This window comes from Oncorhynchus keta, chromosome 12 (assembly GCF_023373465.1).
Source record: "Oncorhynchus keta strain PuntledgeMale-10-30-2019 chromosome 12, Oket_V2, whole genome shotgun sequence".
NCBI lineage: Eukaryota > Metazoa > Chordata > Actinopteri > Salmoniformes > Salmonidae > Oncorhynchus > Oncorhynchus keta.
In genome coordinates, this window is record NC_068432.1 from 38805171 (window position 1) to 38830794 (window position 25624).

A 25624-nucleotide genomic window follows, 5' to 3' on the forward strand; every position below is an offset into this window, starting at 1 on the left:
CATGTTGGGTGTACCATTCCAAATGGTTGATAAGTTGATTCTATGGATTCTGTGGTGGGAAAGAAACTAATTCCAAGAAGGCTTTAGTGTTCACTTCCTCTATATAGTGGCCTTAAAATGTCAGCCAATTGCAAGCTTGAGAATGCCTTGAATGGAGAACCAATGGGAATCTCATACTGAGAAAGTCTTGCATGGAGTCCTGGGATGCCTAAGGCCTATTTAAACCCCACAGCTAAGCTAATTAACTGATTATCTGTTTGGGCTTGTGGGTGCAGTCTAATGCTACAGTATGTTGTTGAATAGTACTAGTCACTGGTCATTTCCCACACCTGTCCAGTAAACCCTTTACATACTGCACAGAGAAGTGATTTATTACTGGCTCATTATCTTTCGGACACTAAAAACCTTGCTAGGCAGAAATCTAGTTCCCTCTGGTTTGGCTTTAAAGATCCTATCACTCCTCTATCTTAAGACATATAGGCTGTGAGAACTGGTTAGAACCTGTTCTCATTCGTATGTTTTTTTTCTATGGAAGTGGAACCAATTACCCCTTATCTCTTTTGTAAGCTCGCCTCCCCCTTGGAGGGGTAAGCAGTTCATTGTGTAAATTACTTATATAAAGACTGATTGTAAAACATCTTTGCGATCCGCTGTGGTATATGCTGAGAATTCCTTTTCCAGTATGTCCTGAAGGTTACTCTCCGGGTTCATCCTGAGAGTGATCTTCCTTGCAATTGCTTGAATAAACCTCTTATTGCTGATAGATGACTTCTGCCTAATTCCTCAAACAAGTTTTCCCTCAACAGGCTGAAACGGCATGGCTGGTTAGTGCACTACTTCACTCTGCCTGTGGTGTGATAGCATTAGCAACATAGCTAGCTACACAACGCCACCACGCCATAAGTCACTAATGGGATCGAGTGTCTCAAATACATTCACACAACAAACCTAGCCCACACAGACAATAGATGGGGGAATATGAGAAAGGGAGATACCTAGTCAGTTGCACAAGAACGCATTTCAACCAAAATGTGTCTTCCGCATTTAACTCAACCCCTCAATCAGAGAGGTGAGGGGGGGCTGCTTTAATCAACGTCATCGGCGCCCGTATAGCAGTTTTTGGGGATTAACTGCCTTGCTCAAGGGCAGAAGAGCAGACTTTCCCACCTTGCCGGCTCAGGGATTCGAACCAGCGACCTTTCCGTTACTGGCCCAACGCTCTTAACCGCAAGGCCCCAGTGTGCATGTGTTTGTGTCAGTTCACTCACAACTCACCGTTATAACTGCCGAAGATGGAGAAAACAAGCAACAGAAGAAAAAGGGAAACAGATTACTTTCAATAAAATAATCAGTGATAAATTACAATGTAGGCCAGTACCCTGCCAGAAGATGCCGACCCTACCGTTATGCTTGTTAATACTGAGCGCAATCATGGTTACATTAAGACACATTTGAACCCGACGTGCGATATGGGATGGAAAACGTACCTCAATGCAGGGATCGGATATGCCACTGTACTCCAAATTGTACCTTTATCCACACTGCTACGACGAGAAGACTGAAATACTGCTATCATTTTGCAATGGCAGTGTCGGCCAATCAGCTCCTTTTGTTCAACGTGACCTGCCATTCCATAATGGCTGCTGTGGGTACTGCTAGCTAGCATGAGGATGAAAGAAAAGCAGTTTTTCTTCGTGATGGAGCAGTGTGGATAAAGGTAACATTTGGAGTACAGTGGCATATCCCATCCCTGCATTGAGGTACGTTTTCCGTCCCATATCTTGCACTGGCTCCAGTGTCTTAATGTAATCATGATTACGTTCCAACCCCAGTGCAGCTGATTGTAAACCAACGTAACAGTAGGGTTGGTATCTTCTTGCAAGCCAGTCCCAATCAGAGATGAGTTGAGTGTTTAAACTAGAGTTCTGGTACTCACCGGTGCGACAGTATGGGTAGGCATTCCAGGCTTTTTCATGGAAAACTAATGCTCCCTCTGGTGCAATATACCTCAACCAGCCTGGGACTTTACTGCAAAGAGAGAGAGAGACAGGAGTCAATCAGCTGAGTGTGTATGGCTGCATTTACACAGGCAGTCCAACTCGGATCTTTTGACCAATCAGATCATCGCTTTGCCAATAATTGACTCTTGGCTAAGCCCCACCCCTTTGGTAATTGTCACTACCTTGGTCAATATTTTCCCGGGAAGCTCAATTGCCTATCACAATGACCTCAAACTGTGTTTCTAATACACAATAAAAAATAAGCAGACTACCCCTTGCTAATCAGGAGACTCTTGGGTATGTTGTGGTGGACTGTAATTACAATTGCTTCACGGGAACATGGTAAAATGTATTTTAGTAGGCCTCCCGGGTGGGGCAGTGGTCTAAGGCACTGCATCGCAGTGCTAGCTGTGCCACTAGGGTTCAAGCCCAGGCTCTGTCTCAGCCGGCCGCGCCCGGGGTACCCATGGGACGGCGCACAATTGGCCCAGCATCATCAGGGTTAGGGGAGGGCTGGCAGGGATGTCCTTATCCCATCGCGCACTAGCGACTCCTGTGGCGGGCCGGGCACAGTGCATGTTGACACGGTTGCCAGGTGTACTGTGTTTCCTCTGACACATTGGTGCAGCTGGTTTCCGGGTTAAACGGGCATTGTGTCAAGAAGCAGTGGTTGTGTTTCGGAGGACGCAAGGCTCTCGAACTTCGCATCTCTCAAGTCCGTACGGACGTTGCAGCGATGAGACAAGACTGTAATTGGATACCACGAAGTTGGGGAGGAAAAAGGGGGAGAAAAATAACAAAAATCTATTTTAGTGCGGATAGCCACTGGATGGCCTGGAATGCGCTGTCAGCATGCAGTCAAAGTTACTAACCACTTTTGGAGCCAACTAGTGCTCTCAAATCGTATCCTGACATTGAAAGCAGATGCATTCGGAAGGTATTCAGACCCCTTCCCATTTTGCTAGGTTACAGCATTTTTAAAACACTTTTTTTATTTTTTATAATTCCCTCAATCTACCCACAATACTCCATAATGACAAAGCGAAAACAGGTTTTAAGAAATGTTGCGTCTCATAGCAAAATGTCTGAATACTTATGTAAATAAAGTATTTCCGTTTCTAATATTTTTTTCAAATACATTTTCAAAAAATTCTAAGCATGTTTTTGCTTTGTCATTATGTGTAGATTGATGAGGGGGGGAAAAACAATTTAATACATGTGGAAAAAGTCAAGGAGTCTGAATACTTACCGAATGCACTGTACATTTGGAGAAAACATGATATATTAACTGGCTAGCTAGCTAATGTTAGCAATGTTTTCAATTATGGTCAATGAGACAGAGCTAGCTAACCAGCTATCAAACAATGAAACAAATGCATAATTCCGGATTCAAAAAATATTCCATCAGGCTCTGCATTTCATGACTCACAGTCACAAGTACCCCTGCTGCGCTGTTAAATTATTTAGCCATTTGAACAATCCTTTTTTAAAAAGAAAATTCAGTTTTTGCCATTGTCCTCATTGGTTTACATGCATTTGAAACAAGAGCTTATCTGAGGAGAGGGGACTCTAGCTTGTTTAACAATCAAGCGATTGGTTGCCCACAATTCTGGGGAGGGCCTTAGCGAAGGGTCAATTAGGCAAAACGCAGCCTTATTGCAGGGTTTCCCAAACTCGGTCCTGGGGCCCACCCTGGGAGCACGTTTTGGCTTTTGCCCAAACACTACATAGCTGATTCAAATAACCAACTCTTCAGCAAGCTTTCATTATTTGAATCAGTTGTGTAATGCTAGGGCAAAAACAAAACATGCACCCAGGGCAGGCCCCAGGACAAAGTTTGGGAAACCTTGCATTTGTGTGTATGTGTGTGTGTCTGTATTCTCCTCTTCATCCTCACCCAGTGTATGCATCTCTTAGGTGGCAGATGTATGTCTGTGTGCATGTACTACTGTACCTCTTCAGATGGTAAACTTTATGTGTGTACTGTCCCTTCTCTCCCTCTTCCTCATAGGGTTCATTTATCAGCACCTCAATGCCTTCTCCTCCCCCCGTCTCATTCTTACTGGCCTCAGCTACGGTGAACAGCTGACCAACTTGGTACTGCAACACAGAAAAAGAGAGCACAGAGAAGCTGGTCACATAATATACACACTGACAAGAAAAAGCATGTGAACCCTTTGGAATTACCTGGATTTCTACATAAATTGGTCATCAAATTTGATCTGATCACAACAATGGACAAACATAGTGTGCCTAAACTAATAACACACAAATACATGTATTTTTCTTGTCTATATTGAATACATAATTTAAAACATTCACAGAGTAGGTTGGAAAACGTACAGTTGGAAGTTTACATACACTTCGGTTGGAGTCATTTAAACTAGTTTTTCAACCTCTCCACAAATTTCTTGTTAACAAACTATAGTTTTAGCAAGTCAGTTAGGACATCTACTTTGTGCATGACAAGTAATTTTTCCAACAATTGTTTACAGACAGATTATTTCACTTATAATTCACTGTATCACAATTCCAGTGGGTCAGAAGTTACAATACACTAAGTTGACTCTGCCTTTAAACAGCTTGAAAAATTCCAGAAAATGATGTCAATTAGCCTATCAGAAGCTAAATGACATCATTTGAGTCAATTGGAGATGTCCCTGTGGATGTATTTCAAGGCCTACCTTCAAACTCAGTGCCTCTTTGCTTGACATCATGGGAAAATCAATAGAAATCAGCCAAGACCTCAGAATTTTTTTTTTGTAGACCTCCACAAGTCTGGTTCATCCTTGGGAGCAATATCCAAACGCCTGAAGGTGCCACATTCATTTGTACAAACAATAGTACGCAAGTATAAACACCATGGGGCCACGCAGCTGTCATACCGCTCAGAAAGGAGTCGCGTTCTGTCTCCTAGAGATGAACGTACTTTGGTGCGAAAAGTGCAAATCAATCCCAGAACAGAAAAGGACCCTGTGAAGATGCTGGAGGAAACAGGTACAAAAGTATCAATATCCACAGTAAAACGAGTCCTAAATCGACATAACCTGAAAGGCCACTCAGCAAGGAAGAATCCACTTCTCCAAAACCGCCTTTAAAAAGCCAGACTACGGTTTGCAACTGCACATGGGGACAAAGATCGTACTTTTTGGAGAAATGTCCTCTGGTCTGATGAAACAAAAATAGAACTGTTTGGCCATAATGGCCATCAATACGTTTGGAGGAAAAAGGGGGAGGCTTGCAAGCCGAAGAACACCATCCCAACCGTGAAGCACGAGGGTGGCAGCATCATGTTGTGGGGGTGCTGTGCTGCAGGAGGGACTGGTGCACTTCACAAAATAGATGGCATAAGGAGGCAGGAAAATTATGTGAATATATTGGAAGCAACATCTCAAGACATCAGTCAGGAAGTTAAAGCTTGGTCACAAATGGGTCTTCCAAATGGACAATGACCCCAAGCATACTTCCAAAGTTGTGGCAAAATGGCTTAAGGACAACAAAGTGAAGGTATTGGAGTGGCCATCACAAAGCCCTGACCTCAAACCTATAGAAATTTTGTGGGCAGAACTGAAAAAGCGTGTGCGAGCAAAGAGGCCTACAAACCTGACTCAGTTACACCAGCTCTGTCAGGAGGAATGGGCCAAAATTCACCCAACTTATTGTGGGAAGCTTGTGGAAGCCTACCCAAAACGTTTGACCCAAGTTAAACAATTTAAAGACAATGCTACCAAATACTAATTGAGTGTATGTAAACTTCTGACCCACTGGGAATGTGATGAAATAAATAAAAGCTGAAAACATTCACTCTACTATTATTCTGACATTTTACATTCTTAAAATAAAGTGGTGATCCTAACTGACCTAAGACAGGGAATCTGTACTATGATTAAATGTCAGGAATTGTGAAAAACTGAGTTTAAATGGAAACTTCCGACTTCAACTGTATGTGAACCCCTAGGCTAATGACTTCTCCAAAAGCTAATTTGATCAGGAGTCAGCTAACCTGGAGTCCAATCAATGAGATGTGATTGGAGATGTTGGTTAGAGCTGCCTTGCCCTATAAAAAAAACTCACACAATTTGAGTTTGCTGTTCACAAGATGATGTGAACCATGCCTCAAACAAAAGAGATCTCAGAAGACCTAAGATTAAGAATTGTTGACTTGCATAAAGCTGGAAAGGGTAAAAAAAAAGTATCTCTAAAAGTCTTGATGTTCACCAGTCCAGAGTAAGATAAAATGTCTATAAATGGAGAAAGTTCAGCACTGCTGCTTCTCTCCCTAGGAGTGGCTGTCCTGCAAAGATGACTGCAAGAGCACAGCGTAGAATGCTCAATGAGGTTAAGAAGAATCCTAGAGTGTCAGCTAAAGACTTACAGAAATCTCTAGAACATGCTAACATCTCTGTTGACGAGTCTACGATATGTAAAACACTAAACAATAATGGTGTTCATTGGAGGACATCACAGAAGAAGCAACTGCTGTCCAAAAAAAACATTGCTGCACGTCTGAATTGTTCAAAAGTGCACCTGGATGTACTACTGGCAAAATTATTCTGTGGACAGATTAAACTATAGTTGAGTTGTTTGGAAGGAACACACAACGCTATGTGTGGAGAACAACATGGCATAGCACACCAACATCATCACATCCCAACTGTAAAGTATGGTGGAGGGAGCATCATGGTTTGGGGCTGCTTTGGCCTCAGGGCCTGGACAGCTTGCTTTCGTCAACGAAAAAATGAATTCCCAAGTCTTTCAAGACATTTTGCAGGAGAATGTTAGGCTATCTGTCCGCCAATTGAAGCTCAACAGAAGTTGTGTGATGCAACAGGACAACGATCCAAAACACAGAAGTAAATCAACAGAAGAAAATAGGCCTTCTGGAGTGGCCCAGTCAGAGTCCTGACTTCAACCCGATAAGAGATGCTGTGGCATGACCTCAAGAGAGCAGTTCACGGTGACATGCCAAGAATATTGCTGAACTGAAAGAGTTTTGTATAGAGGAATAGTCCAAAATTCCTCCTGACCGTTGTGCAGGTCTGATCCGCAAATACAGAAAACGTTTGGTTGAGGTTATTGCTGCCAGAGGAGGGTCCACCAGTTATTAAATCCCAGGGTTCACATTTTTTTTTCACCCTGTGAATGTTTACATGGTGTGTTCAATAAAGAAATGAAAATGTATAATTGTTTGTGTGTTATTAGTTTAAGCAGACTGTGTTTGTCTATTGTTGTGACCTAGATGAAGATCAGATCAAATTGTATGACCAATTTATGTAGAAATCCAGGTATTTCCAAAGGGTTCACATACTTTTTCTTGCCACTGTGTGTGGTGTGTGTGTGTTTTATATATATACACTGCTCAAAAAAATAAAGGGAACACTTAAACAACACAATGTAACTCCAAGTCAATCACACTTTCGTGAAATCAAACTGTCCACTTAGGAAGCAACACTGATTGACAATAAATTTCACATGCAGTTGTGCAAATGGAATAGACAACAGGTGGAAATTATAGGCAATTAGCAAGACAACCCCAATAAAGGAGTGGTTCTGCAGATGGTGACCACAGACCACTTCTCAGTTCCTATGCTTCCTGGCTGATGTTTTGGTCACTTTTGAATGCTGGTGGTGCTTTCACTCTAGTGGTAGCATGAGACGGAGTCTACAACTCACAACTCAAGTGGCTCAGGTAGTGCAGCTCATCCAGGATGGCACATCAATACGAGATGTGGCAAGAAGGTTTGCTGTGTCTGTCAGCATAGTGTCCAGAGAATGGAGGCGCTACCAGGAGACAGGCCAGTACATCAGGAGATGTGAAGGAGGCGGTAGGAGGGCAACAACCCAGCAGCAGGACCGCTACCTCCGCCTTTGTGCAAGGAGGAGCACTGCCAGAGCCCTGCAAAATGGCCTCCAGCAGGCCACAAATGTGCATGTGTTTTCTCAAACAGTCAGAAACAGACTCCATGAGGATGGTATGAGGGCCCGACGTCCACAGGTGGGGGTTGTGCTTACAGCCCAACACCGTGCAGGACGTTTGGCATTTGCCAGAGAACACCAAGATTGGCAAATTTTCCACTGGCACCCTTTGCTCTTCACAGATGAAAGCAGGTTCACACTGACCACATGTGACAGACGTGACAGAGTCTGGAGACGCCGTGGAGAACGTTCTGCTGCCTGCAACATCCTCCAGCATGACCGATTTGGCGGTAGGTCAGTCATGTTGTGGGGTGGCATTTCTTTGGAGGGCCGCACAGCCCTCCATGTGCTCGCCAGAGGTAGCCTGACTGCCATTAGGTACCGAGATGAAATCCTCAGACCCCTTGTGAGACCATATGCTGGTGCGGTTGGCCCTGGGTTCCTCCTAATGCAAGACAATGTGAGAACTCATGTGGAAGAGGAAGGCATTGATGCTATTGACTGGCCCGCCCGTTCCCCAGACCTGAATCCAATTGAGCACATCTTGGACATCATGTCTCGCTCCATCCACCAATTTAGTTGCACCACAGACTGTCCAGGAGTTGGCGGATGCTTTAGTCCAGGTCTGGGAGGAGATCCCTCAGGAAACCATCCGCCACCTCATCAGGAGCATGCCCAGGCGTTGTAGGGAGGCCATACAGGCACGTGGAGGCCACACACACTACTGAGCCTCATTTTGACTTGTTTTAAGGACATTACATCAAAGTTGGATCAGCCTGTAGTGTGGTTTTCCACTTTAACTTTGAGTGTGACTCCAAATCCAGACCTCCATGGGTTGATAAATTTGATTTCCATTGATCATTTTTGTGTGCTTTTGTTGTCAGCACATTCAACTATGTAAAGAAAAGAGTATTTAATTCATTCAGATCTAGTGTTATTTTAGTGTTCCCTTTATTTTTTTGAGCAGTATATATATATATATATATATATATATATATATATATATATATATATATATATACATACACATACATATACATCCCAACTGTAAAAACATCAAAGTGTCACAGTAGCACAAAACAATTCAGCGAATCACTGACCGATCCTAACAGACAGAATCCCCGTTATTGGTAAATGGGATGTGTACGTTTATTTGATGTTATGTTTATATGGTTTATGAGCAGCCAAATTAAGTGTTAGTGACTTGGGATACGGACAGCTAATGGAATTTCACACACATGAACTCTCTAAATGGGCTCCCAAGCGGTGCAGTGGTCTAAGGCACTGCATCTCAGTGCTAGAGGCGTCACTACATTCACCATGGCTCGATTCCAGGCTGTATTACAACTGGCCGTGATTGGGCGTCCCATAGGGCGGCGCACAATTTGCCCAGCGTCATCTGGGTTTGGCTGGTGTAGGCAGTCATTGTAAATAATACTTTGTTCTTAACTGACCTGCCTAGTTAAATAAAGGTTACACTAAACATAACAGGACAGAGGTTGTGACTTTATGGGCTCGGAGCAGGACAACACAAATCTGTGAATTGTTTGGGGGAGAGCGAGAGAGAGTTGAACATTGACAGTGACATAGTGAGAGAGAGTTGAACATTGACAGTGACATAGAGAGAGAGAGAGAACATTGACAGTGACATAGAGAGAGAGAGAGAGAGTTGAACATTGACAGTGACATAGTGAGAGAGAGAGAGAACATTGACAGTGACATAGAGAGAGAGAGAGAGAGAGAGAGTTGAACATTGACAGTGACAGAGAGAGAGAGAGTTGAACATTGACAGTGACATAGTGAGAGAGAGAGAGAACATTGACAGTGACATAGAGAGAGAGAGAGAGAACATTGACAGTGACATAGAGAGAGAGAGAGAACATTGACAGTGACATAGAGAGAGAGAGAGAGAACATTGACAGTGACATAGAGAGAGAGAGAGAACATTGACAGTGACATAGAGAGAGAGAGAGAGAACATTGACAGTGACATAGAGAGAGAGAGAGAACATTGACAGTGACATAGAGAGAGAGAGAGAGAACATTGACAGTGACATAGAGAGAGAGAGAGAGAACATTGACAGTGACATAGAGAGAGAGAGAGAGAACATTGACAGTGACATAGAGAGAGAGAGAGAGAACATTGACAGTGACATAGAGAGAGAGAGAGAGAGAGAGAGAGAGAGAGAGAGAGAGAGAGAGAGAGAGAGAGAGAGAGAGAGAGAGAGAGAGAGAGAGAGAGAGAGAGAGAGAGAGAGAGAGAGAGAGAGAGAGAGAGAGAGAGAGAGAGAGAGAGAGAGAGAGAGATGAACATTGACAGTGACATAGTGAGAGAGAGAGAGAACATTGACATAGAGAGAGAGAGAGAACATTGACAGTGACATAGAGAGAGAGAGTGAGTTGAACATTGACAGTGCCATAGAGAGAGAGAGAGGTCCAATACAGTCACCGGACCAATTCTGACCCCCCAGCCATCCTGTTTTTCTTTAAACAACACACACACACACACACACACACACACACACACACACACACACACACACACACACACACACACACACACACACACACACACACACACACACACACACACACACACACACACACACACACACACACACACACACACAGGGTAGGGATGCACGATATATCGTTGAACATATTGGAATCAGCCGATATTAGCTAAAAATGCCAAAAATCGGTATCAGCCCTATGCCTAGTTTCATTCCTAACACAAAGGTGAAATCCATTACCTCCAAGATAATGGAATTCATTGCCCATGACAATCAACCGTTCTCTGTCATGTTGGCTTTCGCTGACCGGTCGAGCACCGGTACACGTTGCCCTACCGGAGTTACACAGTAATAGCGTCACTGCTATTAGCTTCATGACATTTGGGTCTTTGCGTGTCAAAAAAGATACACGTCAAATAACACACTACCATTATAGAATGTTGTGTGTTCTGAATTTGCATGCGCAAGCCAAGCACCACCACTACTAATAAGTAGCACTGTCAAAGCTGTACAAAAAGTCTGCAAACAAGCAAACCTCAGCCACGAACGATGTGTTTACAACACCACATTGGTAATAAAGTATTGTTTGTTCGACCGCAACTTCTGGGTTAGCTGGCTAGTTTTAGCTTGGTACCTAGCTAGCACCAATACAACCAGACTGAAAACAATGACCAGTAGAAACTGCAGTCAATTTCATTATTCTTAGCAATGATTTAGGAATCCTTGTGAGTAAGTATTAGCTAGGTTGCCACTTGTTGTTCGCCTGTTGAAATTGAACTTCAGTTCATGAAAATAAATAGCCTGCCAGCTACTTAACCCTGTTGCCCAAAGCTAATGTTATAAGCAGTCAGTTAGCTTCATCTGGGTAGTGAGGCTCGACCGAACTGAGGTATGTGGTGAGAGCTAGCCACAATAAGGGTTAGGCGCAATAGTGGAATTTGCGTTTTGCCTTCAAAATAAAGGTACCCCTTTGAAAGTGATACAGAGGGGTGGAATCATGCCATATTTAGACTAGATAATGTTAAACAAGGCTGGAATGTGAAGCAATGAAATGGGGTATCAATCTACTCGGTGACACCAACAGAACACAACTGTTAAGAGTTTATGCAAATATTAGCGGTGTAGCTCTTTCGCGGGACTGGGACTGTGTGTGAAATCCCCTCCCCAGTCAGCCTATTGTGTGTATTGACATTCATATTGCATTATACAGTTTTACCTAAGGATTGGGGATCAATGAAATGGGGTATTGGTCTACTCAATACCAAAGATATTTTTCCCCCAACGTCCTCCTCAGAGTTATTAGACTAAAACATTCACACAGTATTGTTTTTCCTCTGGAATAGTATTCAATACACATAGGTTAACAATAGATGTTGCTCAATTCACAGTTGTTTCAGAGTCCCGCAATAAGAGCTACGACGCTAATGGTCTCTGGGTATCACTGAGTAGACGGATATCCCATTCCATTTATCCAAAATCCATAGGTAAGGCTGTACAGTGAAATAAGTATGCCCCAATGCAAGTCGAAAGTATAATATATCCAGTGTGGAAGGACCACCAGAGGGCAGGCTGGGCTCATGGATAGTAGCCCAACAAGGCATGGGAGACAAGGTAACCAGAGGAAATTAAGCACAGCTGACGGTACTAATGACATACTCCCCTTCCCCTATAAGAGAGAGAATGGAACCAGCAGAGGGGGGGGGGGGAAACTATCTCTGGAAGATGGCCACCGAGAGAGAGGAGCTATCCAGGAAGAACCACTAAGACGGTGACAATCCCGTGACTTTTTGTTGTAGTTTAAAGATAAGCCTATTGTGTTCCTGTTTCATCTGGAGAAGAAGATGTATGTTGTTCCTTGGAAGATTTTCATTGATTATGTTGGAGTGTTTGTGTTGACCAAATGCCCTCAATAGAGAACTGTGTTCAATCAAGAAAACCTACTCCTGACTCGTTTATTCCACCTTCCCGCTTTAGAGTGACGCCCAATTACTTGGTCCGCTCACATTGGTGGAGGATGCGGGCATTAGGTGGACGAGTGACACAAGGATAAGTGAGTAAATCAAGATTCGTCCAGTAGACCCGGAGGAACCATTCAAGAACGATGGATAACGCCCTACTACAACAATTGATCACGGCACAGCAGACAACCATAGAACTCCTGCAACAACAGCTGAGCCGACGAGAAGAACCTAGAGTTAAGCCAAGAGCGGCTGCTCACGCCATCTTACCTCGTCTCTCCAAGGAGGATGATAGAGGCCTTCCTCATGACCTTTGAAAGGACGGCTACCTTGGAAGAGTGGCCGCCCACAGAATGGGCGAGCGCATTAGCCCCTCTTTTGACCGGGGTGGCTCAGGAAGCCTATTTTGACCTGGATTCCCGCGAAGCTGCGGACTATGGGCGACTAAAAACCGAGATCCTGTCCCGGTATCAGCTGACTGCCAGAGATAGGGCTGTAAAATTCCATCAAAGGACCTATACAGCTGATCAACCCGTCCGTGCCCAGATCTTCGCATTAAGTCGCTCTGGATAAGAGCGTCTGCTAAATGACTTAAATGTATGTAAATGTAAATACGACTGACGAAACAGTGGCTAGAACCTGGAAAGGGAGTAGGACATGTGATAGAGACTCTCGTAGTGGACAAGATATTGAGAGAATTACCCAGTGACTTAAAAAGGGTTGTGGGGCAAGCCAACCCGTTGTCAGCCGACAACATAGCCCAGGCGGTGGAAACATATCGGTCTACAGGGGAGTAAAAAGTGACAAGGAGGAACGGAAGGAGTCTTCCAATCCTGTACCACGACTCACCCCGGCGCGCCCGCCACCGAAATGTCCAAGCCCTCCCCGGAGGTGGGAGAAGTCAGCCACCACACAGCAGGGTCGGTGTTATAAATGTCAGTCTCCCAACCATTATGCCCCACAATGTCCTAGCAAGGATGAGCCCATGGTCACGGAGTCATCACTGCCTACCCCCACACATCCCGTTTTGAGGGGGCAGGATCAACACTGTTGGTTAGCAGAGATAGCCTCAGAGATTCCGGTGCGAGTCGAAGGACAAGGTAGCTATTCTCGACTCGGGAAGTATGGTTACGTTAGTAGAAGAGCGGACGGTGACCTCCGCAACACTGCTACCAGACAAAGTAGCCGTATCCTGTATCCATGGAGACACCCACTATTACCCCACTGTGAATCTGCCTATTCTCACTCCAAAAGGAAGGTTTGTGGTCCTTCTGTAGCTCAGTTGGTAGAGCATGGCGCTTGTAACGCCAGGGTAGTGGGTTCGATTCCCGGGACCACCCATACGTAGAATGTATGCACACATGACTGTAAGTTGCTTTGGATAAAAGCGTCTGCTAAATGGCATATATTATTATTATTATTATTATTATTATATATTAAGGTGTACAGTCAGGGCAGGGAAAGTGCCGCAGCTGAAGGTGCCATTATTGATCGGGAGAGACTGTCCCCTATATAAGGAGCTTCGGCAGATGACGTTATGCACGGGAAGAAGGGGGACAGGAAAGAAGAGAAAATCCAAGCCCGAGGTAGTAGTCCTACAAGGAGACGTAGCCGCGTCCTTGTCCTCTGCAGCAGAGGAAGAAATAGCGACCCAACGTTTACGACAGATATTCCAGGAAACCACCGATGAAGACACATGTGAAGGGTTATACACAACGCAGGAAGGAAGGAGCAACCAGGCGCTAAGGGATATATTTGAAGCTCCATCCGAGGAGGGAACCTGGAAGGGATTCTCCTCGGTCACCCCTGATGGGGATGTGGAACAACCTCCACATCCCTCTACCGAGGTCGACCTGCCCCAGGAATTAAAGGGACAGTTCGGCACCTCGCACCCAGACCTAAGGGAGGCCATGAGGAAGGTGAAGGTGATCGACGGGAGGAACGTCGACGGATCAGGTGAGCCCCCTCTTCCTTACTATGCAATCAGGCGGGGTCTCTTATACTGGGTCGTACGACGAAGGGGGGAAAACCAGGAATTACTAATGGTGCCTAGGCCATACAGGGATACAGTTCTACAGTTAGCCCATTCCAACGTCCTCGGAGGACACCTGGCACGAGACAAGACTATTGACAGAATCATGCAGAGATTCTATTGGCCCCGGGTCACCCGGGATGTGGCCAGGTATTGTAGGACGTGTGATCAATGTCAACGTACAGCCCCACGGCCACACCTACGGAACCCTTTGATTCCTCTCCCCATCATAGAGACTCCCTTTGAACGCATACCTATGGACCTCGTAGGACCCCTCCCAAAATCCGCCAGAGGACACGAGTACATCCTAGTGGTTATAGATTACGCTACCAAGTTCCCGGAGGTCATACCCCTGCGTAACATGTCGTCAAAGGGAATTGCCAAGGAGTTATTCCTGATGTTCTCTTGTGTGGGCCTCCCCAAGTCTATCTTCACTGATCAAGGAACCCAGTTCATGTCCCGGTTGATGAAGGACTTGTGTCGGTTATATCAGGTTCAACAGATACGTACAAGCATATTCCACCCTCAAACAGACGGGTTGTGTGAACGCTTGAACAAAACGATTAAAAGCATGTTGAGAAGAGTGGTGTCCCGAGACGGGAAAAACTGGGACATGCTTCTCCCACACTTAATGTTTACCCTGCGAGAAGTACCCCAGGTATCCACTGGATTCTCTCCGTTTGAATTGCTCTATGGCAGACCCTGTCGAGGAATCCTCGACTTAGCCAAGGAGACCTGGGAGACCCAACCATGCCCCTTTCGATCCACAATAGAACACGTTACCCTGATGAGAGACCGCCTGTCAGCAGTGTGGCCCATAGTCAATGAGCATATGGAGAAGGCCCAAAGGACCCAAGGCCGGGCCTATGATAAGTCTGCGACCCCCCCGTGAGTTCACCGTGGGAGAGAAAGTGATGGTGCTTGTGCCCACGGCCGAACATCGCTTGGTGGCGCAGTGGAGGGGGCCCTACGAGGTAATGAAAAGGGTCTCAGCGGTCAATTACCTCATCAAGCAACCTGACAGGAGGAAGAAGGTCCAACTCTATCACATAAACCTGCTGAAGACGTACCATGGACGAGAGGAGGAGGTGGCTTTGATGGCCCTGGAGGGCAAAGGAAAAGAGGAGGCTCTACCACAGGTGCGCCGTGGCCAAACTCTCCTACCGGAGCAGTCAAGACAGCTAGACAAGCTGATTATGAACTTCGGTCGAATATTCTCTCCATTCCCAGGACAAACAGATGTCCTGTTCCACCATATCCACACTGAACCCGGCAAGAAGGTGCATATCCGCCCTCGGCGAGCCTTACAGGAGGCTCGCCGAGTCATCGCTAAGAAAGAGGTGAGGGAGATGTTGAGGATGGGCGTGATCGAGCCCTCGACGAGTGAGTGGTCCAGTCCCATAGTCCTGGTCCCCAAATCCGATGGTAGTATGAGACTCTGCAACGACTTTAGGGGCGTGAATGCCATCTCTACATTCGATGCGTATCCCATGCCCTGCGTGGATGAACTCTTAGAGCGCTTAGGAAAGGCCAAGTTCATCACTACCCTGGATTTGACGAAGGGATATTGGCAAGTGCCGGTGGCTCCGGAGGATCGCCCAAAGACTGCCTTCGCCACCCCAGAGGGGCTTTTCCAGTATGTGAGGATGCCCTTCGGACTGCACGGCGCCGCTGCAACCTTCCAACGTCTCATGGATGCCATTCTACGGCCCCATCAAGAATATGCAGCGGCGTACATAGACGATGTGGTCATCCACAGCGAGGAATGGGATAGTCACCTCCTGCGATTACGGGCGGTGCTCGTGAGTTTGGAAGCCACAGGGTTGACAGCCAATCCAAATAAATGCTGCCTGGGCTTGTCCGAAGCGGAATACCTGGGGTACACCGTGGGGAATGGGAAAATACGCCCACAGGCAGAGAAGACCAGGACAATTCGTGACTGGCCTCGACCCCGGACCAAGCGAGACGGTCGGGCCTTCTTAGGGATAACAGGATATTATCGCCGTTTTATCCCGGGATATGCAACCATTGCCAACCCCCTCACAAACCTCACCAGGAAAAACCTGCCAAACCAGGTAGAGTGGAAAGACGAGACGGAAGAGGCCTTTCAATTGCTAAAAGATGGCCTGTGTTCTGATCCCGTTCTACAGGCTCCGGATTTCTCACAAGAGTTCATTGTGCAGGTCGACGCCTCGGATACTGGGCTCAGGGCCGTACTAGCTCAGGGTAAAGGTGAAGCAGAGAAGCCGATTCTCTTCATTAGTAGGAAGCTCAGCGATCGGGAACAGAGGTATGCGACCGTAGAGAAAGAGGCCTTAGCCATCAAGTGGGCCCTCGATTATCTCCGGTACTACCTACTGGGTCGGAGGTTTGCATTAGTTACTGACCATGCGCCCCTCACGTGGATGGCTGGTAAGAGAAACAATAACAGCAGAATAGCCAGATTGTTTTTGTCTTTACAACCGTCCTCTTTCCATGTCATCCACAGGGCCGGATCGAGGAACGGGAATGCAGACGCGCTGTCCCGACGCGACCAAGACGGTGCGTCTGGCGCCCGACCCTCCGGTTCGGTCCTGGGGGGGAAGGTATGTGGAAGGACCACCAGAGGGCAGGCTGGGCTCATGGATAGTAGCCCAACAAGGCATGGGAGACAAGGTAACCAGAGGAAATTAAGCACAGCTGACGGTACTAATGACATACAGTGCCTTGCGAAAGTATTCGGCCCCCTTGAACTTTGCGACCTTTTGCCACATTTCAGGCTTCAAACATAAAGATATAAAACTGTATTTTTTGTGAAGAATCAACAACAAGTGGAACGACATTTATTGGATATTTCAAACTTTTTTAACAAATCAAAAACTGAAAAATTGGATGTGCAAAATTATTCAGCCCCTTTACTTTCAGTGCAGCAAACTCTCTCCAGAAGTTCAGTGAGGATCACTGAATGATCCAATGTTGACCGAAATGACTAATGATGATAAATACAATCCACCTGTGTGTAATCAAGTATCCGTATAAATGCACCTGCACTGTGATAGTCTCAGAAGTCCGTTAAAAGCGCAGAGAGCATCATAAAGAACAAGGAACACACCAGGCAGGTCCGAGATACTGTTGTGAAGAAGTTTAAAGCCGGATTTGGATACAAAAAGATTTCCCAAGCTTTAAACATCCCAAGGAGCACTGTGCAAGCGATAATATTGAAATGGAAGGAGTATCATACCACTGCAAATCTACCAAGACCTGGCCGTCCCTCTAAACTTTCAGCTCATACAAGGAGAAGACTGATCAGAGATGTAGCCTAGTGGTTAGAGCGTTGGAGTAGTAACCGGAAGGTTGCGAGTTCAAACCCCCGAGCTGACAAGGTACAAATCTGTCGCTCTGCCCCTGAACAGGCAGTTAACCCACTGTTCCCAGGCCGTCATTGAAAATGAGAATATGTTCTTAACTGACTTGCCTGGTTAAATAAAGGTCAAATTTTAAAAAAAGAGGCCCATGATCACTCTGGATGAACTGCAGAGATCTACAGCTGAGGTGGGACACTCTGTCCATAGGACAACAATCAGTCCTATATTGCACAAATCTGGCCTTTATGGAAGAGTGACAAAAAGAAAGCCATTTCTTAAAGATATCCATAAAAAGTGTTGGTTAAAGTTTGCCACAAGCCACCTGGGAGACACACCAAACATGTGGAAGAAGGTGCTCTGGTCAGATGAAACCAAAATTGAACTTTTTGGCAACAATGCAAAACGTTATGTTTGGCGTAAAAGCAACACAGCTCATCACCCTGAACACATCATCCCCACTTTCAAACATGGTGGTGGCAGCATCATGGTTTGGGCCTGCTTTTCTTCAGCAGGGACAGGGAAGATTGTTCAAATTGATGGGAAGATGGATGGAGCCAAATACAGGACCATTCTAGAAGAAAACCTGATGGAGTCTGCAAAAGACCTGAGACTGGGACGGAGATTTGTCTTCCAACAAGACAATGATCCAAAACATAAAGCAAAATCTACAATGGAATGGTTCAAAAATAAACATATCCAGGTGTTAGAATGGCCAAGTCAAAGTCCAGACCTGAATCCAATCGAGAATCTGTGGAAAGAACTGAAAACTGCTTTTCACAAATGCTCTCCATCCAACCTCACTGAGCTCGAGCAGTTTTGCAAGGAGGAATGGGAAAAAATGTGAGTCTCTCGATGTGCAAAACTGATAGAGACATACCCCAAGTGACTTACAGCTGTAATCGCAGCAAAAGGTGGCGCTACAAAGTATTAACTTAAGGGGGCTGAATAATTTTGCACGCCCAATTTTTCAGTTTTTGATTTGTTAAAAAAGTTTGAAATATCCAATAAATGTCGTTCCACTTCATGATTGTGTCCCACTTGTTGTTGATTCTTCACAAAAAAATACAGTTTTATATCTTTATGTTTGAAGCCTGAAATGTGGCAAAAGGTTGCAAAGTTCAAGGGGGCCAAATACTTTCGTAAGGCACTGTATTCTCCTTCCCCTATAAGAGAGAGAATGGAACCAGCAGAGGGGGGAAACTATCTCTGGAAGATGGCCACCGAGAGAGAGGAGCTATCCAGGAAGAACCACTAAGACGGTGACAATCCCATGACTTTTTGTTGTAGTTTAAAGATAAGCCTATTGTGTTCCTGTTTCATCTGGAGAAGAAGATGTATGTTGTTCCTTGGAAGATTTTCATTGATTATGTTGGAGTGTTTGTGTTGACCAAATGCCCTCAATAGAGAACTGTGTTCAATCAAGAAAACCCTACTCCTGACTCGTTTATTCCACCTTCCCGCTTTAGAGTGACGCCCAATTACTTGGTCCGCTCACACCAGTGTGATTTCAACTGAATTTTGTCAAACTAACAAAATGTATTTTGTTGATTTTATATAAACAACATCCCAATCTTGTTTAGCATTATCTATTCAATTATGGCATAATTCTACTATTTGTATTAATTTGCATCACTGTCAATGACATACTTTTATTTTGAAGGCTAACCGCAAAGTCCTCTATTGTGGCTAATCCTTATTGTGGCTAGCTTCACATAGATGGGTCCAACCACCATTAATCAACTAAGAACTGTCCTATAAATTAGAGTTATTTTAGATGACACCTAGCTATATAGTTAGCTAGCTACCTATAGTTACTGAAACAGATGTCGTTTTGCTATGTTTTTGGGGAAGAACATTGTTTGCATCCATGAACTAGCTGGATTTTTTTTTATGACCAGCACTGTAGGTGCGCCAGACAACTTTACCAGCACCATAGCATACGTATCGATGAATCGTTGTGACATATGAAATGAACAACGAAATAGCACAGCGAGTTAGTGAAAGAAATAGGTTTTGATGATGTTTTACTGGTAAAGGGGACATGCGTAATTGCCAGCAAAATGAACTTTTTGGCCAGTGTGGGGTGTGTGTGTGTAACCTGTATTTAACTTGGCAAGTCAGTTAAGAATTCATTCTTATTTACAATAACGGCCTACCCCGGGCCAAACCCGGACGACGCTGGGCCAATTGTGCACAGCCCTATGGGGACTCCCAATCACGGCTAGATGTGATACAGCCTGGATTCGAACCAGGGACTGTAGTGACACCTCCTGCACTGAGATGCAGTGTCTTAGACCGCTGCGTCCATGTGTGCGTGTTAACTATTTAACTGTACTAGAATGCTTAAAAGGCTGCTAAAATTGTAAATATCGGTATCATTTTTTGGGGGCAAGGAAAATATTGTATATCAGTCTCGGCCAAAAATGTCATATCGGTGCATCACTAACACAGGGTTCCACTTAAGGGACAAGAGATGACGAATGGAGGTTCTCAGATAAACTGGAACCGTGGGTCAGTGGCTGCAATGTATCTGGCTTGATTGGAATTGATTCCAAGGGAGAGAGAGGGAGGAAGGAAGAGAGAAAGCATTCTGCAACATCTTATGAGGTCTGACCTGCTGTTCTACAGGCTGCGGTCATCAATCCCAGTCACAGAGCTACTGTTTCTCTAGAGTCTAAAACACACAAAGGTCAGAGGTATGCTTAACAACACCTAGGTGTGAATTGCTGGTGGCTGAAATTAATTTGCAACACTATAAATCTAATGCTTTGTTTGATACCCTGGGCTCATCTAGAGGTAACGGGGAAGGCGAACAGCTAGACTAATGGAATTTTACACAAGCATCTACAACTCTGCCTGGGGATCCATAAAGGCCAACTTACTCCATATCATTAATACATTTAACAACTATAGTAGTTGGAATTACAACCACACATTTTAGTCATTTAGCAGACACTTCTCCAGAGTGACTTACAGGACCAATTAGGGTTAAGTGCCTTGCTCTAGGGAACATAGACATATTTTTCACCTAGTTCACTCCGGGATTTGAACCAGCAACCTTTAGTTTATTTACCCAATTCTCTTAACTGCTGGGACAACTGCCGCCCTGAGGTAAATCTTTACATGGAAGTTAGGTGATTGAATCGTCTCCTTCAGTTAGTAGAGCCTGACTCTTTGGGTAAATAGCCTTTACTGTCAGGATAAATTGACCCCACCAGGCTGATGACGTTACAGCTGTCACACTGAGTACTGCACTGAGTACTGTTACATCCCATGATGCAGGACAACATCACATCTCTCAAGGCTGGAGTTAAAACACTGACGGCAGCATGACCCCGAGAAATAAGGGGAAATCTAATGCAGTGGAGAGAAAGGCATGTCTGACAAATAGCTTCTCAGAAGAAGGTAATATCAAGGCAAACAGCATTTATGACCTGCTTTCATGCATGTACAGACTTGCATGAATGCAGGAAACTAGCAACAAAAAAAATGGGGTGGTGTGTACGTGGGTAATGACATCGTGTTTACTCACCTCTTGCACAGAGATCGGTAGGATCACGCGGCTGTGAGAGAGTAAAAAAAAACATCAGCAAACAGAAGAAATAAACTTTCTACCAGTGTCACACAAAGAGACCAGAAACCATTCCCTTGCAGAACACCACAACTCATGCCACAGGCAGGTTGGCATTTATTGGGAGGAATCTTGATCTGGAGGCAGCCCTGCAGGGTGGTAACTAGCTGGCCTAGCCACAGTCATAACATCTAACCTTAACCACACTGCTAACCTTATGGCTTGAATTAAAACAGTTCATTTCTCTTTTAATGATAAAAACATTTTAACGGTATAGCCAAGACAAGATTCATCCCTATAAAAATGTCCACCTGCACACCTCAGCCTGACTTGGCTGAGTTCAACCAGAGCCAGGAGTGACCTCCAGTAACCCCGCACATAGTGAGACTTGTCTGTTCATCATCTAGACCACTGAGCTGAACAATGAACTGACAATTTCTCCACACAGTTGACTTCAGTTGAACATTTTATTTGGGTGCTTGTTCATGGGGTTGAAGAGATGGGCCTACACAGTTCTTTTCAAATGTTCAAGCCTTTCGGGAATAGTTTACATCCTAGCTATATCACCCAACTGTATTATCTAGGCCGATAGCTGCTTCCTCCATTTACCTCACCTCTTATAGCAACTTCCCCCATATGTAAACACGGGGGCAGCATATACAGTTGAAGTTGGAAGTTTACGTACACCTTCGCCAAATACATTTCAACTCAGTTTTTCACAATTCCTGAAGTTTAATCCTAGTAAAAATTGCCTGTCTTGGGTCAGTTAGGATCACCACTTTATTTTAAGAATGTGAAATGTCAGAATAATAGTAGACAATGACTTTCAGCTTTTATTTTTCATCACATTCCCAGTGGGTCAGAAGTTTACATACACTCAATTAGTATTTGGTAGCATTGCCTTTAAATTGTTTAACATGGGTCAAACGATTCAGGTAGCCTTCCACAAGCTTCCCACAATAAGTTGGGTGAATTTTAGCCTATTCCTCCTGACAGAGCTGGTGTAACTGAGTCAGGTTTGTAAGCCTCTTTGCCCACATATGCATTTTCAGTTCTGCCCACAAATTTTCTATAGGGTTGAGGTCAGGGCTTTGTAATGGCCACTCCAATACCGTGACTTTGTTGTCCTTAAGCCATTTTTCCACAACTTTGGAAGTATGCTTGGGGTCATTGTCCATTTGGAAGGGCCATTTGCGACCAAGCTTTAACTTCCTGACTGATGTCTTGAGATGTTGCTTCAATATATTAATATAATTTTCCTTCCTCATGATGCCATCTATTTTGTGAAGTGCACCAGTCCCTCCTGTAGCAAAGCACCCCCACAACATGATGCTGCCACCCCCCTGCTTCATAGCTGGGATGGTGTTCTTCGGCTTGCAAGCCTCCCCCTCTTTCCTCCAAACATGGATAAGAGCGTCTGCTAAATGACTTAAATGTAAAATGTAAATGTAATCTCAACGCTGTGCATTACAGGGAAGACATCCTCCTCCCTCATGTGGCATCCTTCCTGCAGGCTCATCTTGACATGATCCTTCAGCATGACAATGCCACCAGCCATACTGCTCGTTCTGTATGTGATTTTCTGCAAGACAGGAATGTCAGTGTTCTGTCATGGCCAGTGAAGAGCCCGGATCTCAATCCCATTGAGCACGTCAGGATGAGCCTGCGGGAATCATGCAATAGAATGTTATACTTTTCTGCATGTTGGTAGAACAATGCTGTTTGTAGACATGGAAGTCAGTGTTTTATGTTTACTATAGGTTAATGATGCAAAAATGTAATGACTAAAATTAAAGGACATTTCATTGACTAAAACAGCCCACTGTGTCATTTTGACAATAACTAGACTAAATCATTATTTGAATAATAAAATGCGACCAAGACTTAATTATATTTGTCAAACTGACTAAGAGTAGACTAAGTCTAAAAAGATAGCAGTCATTAAACAGAGACAGGCCCGCTGCCATGCTCTCTAAGGAGAACAATATGTACAAGCCTCGTTCTGGGCCATAAGAGACGAGCACAACTTATCCTCTCAAAATCATTCTCTTAACTTCATATTCCAAATCCATGTAGGGTAAGCTAGTCCTGCCTGGCCAACTCCCAACCAAACCCTTATGGAAAGTAGTCAAACCATGATTTATCTTTTTATTTCTCAAAAACCTACAGAATCCAAGCACGATTCTGTCATAGGTGAGAGAATCTCAATCCTCTACAAAATTCAGAGGTTATTCAAAGTTAGTCGAGTCCAGCAGAGTAACACTCTCCAGGTTGACATTTCAGTGATTAAGAGACATGTTAAATTTAGTACTCAGATAGTGTGCTGTGCTTTACGCACCAGGTCAATTGATGAAACACAAACTACTGTGCCCACTGCAATACAACATACTGGTTCAAGATATTAGAGCAATTACAAGCCCTAGCTATGGTAACTGAATTCCCACAGATATCATCATAAAACATGATATGGGAAAGCACAGAGCAGGCTGCATGGAAGAACTTTGGAAAATGCAAATAGATGTATTGATCTTTTAGTCATGTCCCCAGTGGTGTCACTCCTGTATCACCTGAGGGAGTATCAGATAAACCAGCTGACTGTTCTGTCCCCACCCATAAACCTCAGAGGAAATAGGCACGCTTTAGTTGTCTTGACAACTGATAGGGGATGTGTCTTGTGCCACCCTGAGCAACACTACAGTACACACACACACAACTTGAGCCTGGGTCTGTAGGGGTATGAACAATTTAATTATAGACAGCCCTAAATCAAATCTGGATGACACACTTGGATAGTCATTGCACTCTTGACCAACAGGTCAGGAATGTCTTGGGCAGCTAAAGATACACATATTAACATTTTTGAAACAGCATTGAGCAATACAGGGTGGATGGGGGGGATCTATTGGCATTGTGCTTAAGGTTGGAAACTAGCTATATTTGGTTGCCATGAAAACCGCTGCAGCTGAAGTAACAAACCAGGCAGGGAAACCCGGGAAGTCAGACGGGGCTAAGCCTCTGCAAGTTGCATGTTTCGCCAGGAAAGACAGGCTGAACACAACACGGTCTAAAAATAACGGGCTAGCTAGTAGTAATTAGCTTAAGTGTCATGCATGGTGCATGTTAGCCACCCGACCTGATCAATTACCTTACGTGCTTACTCGCTTGTGAACGATTTACATGGATACAGTAGCTAACTAACAGTAGTTAGCGTGGTAGTGTGTCCCGCATTACCTGCCATTTGAATTGCATGGTCTTTTCCATTACGCATAAACATCTCACTGACAATTTCTATTATTGTCTAAACACGAGCCCCCCGGTGGCGGAACCTTGATAATCTGTCACTCACGAGACCTACCTAAACTTGTGGCACCATGTTGGCTAACTAGCTAGTTAACATCCATTCTCATTGTATAGGTGTAAAGACAAATAGTTAACTAGCTAGCTAACGGGCTTCCTCCATTAAGATTCATTCAAAGCTAGCATGCTATAAACCTAGCTAGCTATCGCTGCTGTCTAGGCCTAAACACCGGTATCATGAATCCACATCCCGACCCACCAGGACCAGAACGCTCACAATTTCCTCTCATCTTCCAGAAATACACTGACATGAAACAACAACAAATGTTATTTTAAAGTATTGCCACATCGACTCAATACATTGTATATTAATATACGACGAAATTAGATTTCAAATACTTCAACTCACTATTCCTTGATAAGCACCATCTTCTCCTACCGGGCTGCGGCTGCGCAAGGCTGTAGACGTCATCCGAAATGATCAACAACAAATTGTTTACCGCCCACGACACGAAAGTCGTCGATTGGTCTGAACTTGCACACCTTGCAAACTGTGCACCAGTGAGGCGAGGTGGTATGTAGAATGGATATGGATGGGACCATGAATACGTTTAGGTATTCTTCGTGATCAATAACATGTTCGATTGTAATATGTGTGTGATATATGGCTCTGGTTCGAACCATAACAATTTAAAGTTTTTCTGAACAATATACTTTTCAAATGACAGTACAGGTGGAGAGTACTTTTCTAAAACTATTTCACTATCTCAATATTGATAATACAATTATTACATTTCCATAACGAAAATCTGTAGGTGGATTTTGCTCTAAAGAACCAGGATTTCATCAGCTAAGTCCTCACCTCCAACAAGTATCATCACAGATACATCCCATTAAATCTCTTACTGATATGGCAAGCTTGTTCAAGTTCTTATTATATAGTCTATAAAGTTGATCACACTAGAAAAAAATGTCATGAGGGTTCAGTCCTGAT

The 25624-nt window shown here is 44.5% G+C and overlaps 1 protein-coding gene across 4 annotated transcripts; it reads right to left on the minus strand.

The window, feature by feature from the left end:
* Positions 1-535: 535 nt before the first annotated feature.
* Positions 536-25193, minus strand: LOC127906361 (phosphatidylinositol transfer protein beta isoform-like). 4 transcript variants are annotated; one of them, XM_052458225.1, is made up of 6 exons: positions 25040-25103; positions 22805-22996; positions 21295-21325; positions 3955-4100; positions 1937-2028; positions 1295-1659 (listed from the first exon to the last, which is right to left on the minus strand). In XM_052458225.1, exons 2-6 carry the CDS (start codon positions 22813-22815, stop codon positions 1436-1438), a joined length of 504 nt encoding a protein of 167 aa, XP_052314185.1. In that variant the 5' UTR covers positions 22816-22996; positions 25040-25103; the 3' UTR covers positions 1295-1435. The 4 variants fall into 4 exon arrangements, with proteins under 4 accessions (XP_052314186.1, XP_052314183.1, XP_052314185.1 ...); XM_052458226.1 differs by lacking the exons at positions 1295-1659; positions 21295-21325 and adding an exon at positions 536-1283 and having other exon boundaries at positions 25040-25102; XM_052458223.1 differs by lacking the exon at positions 21295-21325 and having other exon boundaries at positions 1291-1659; positions 25040-25104.
* Between the last annotated feature and the right edge of the window lie 431 nt (positions 25194-25624).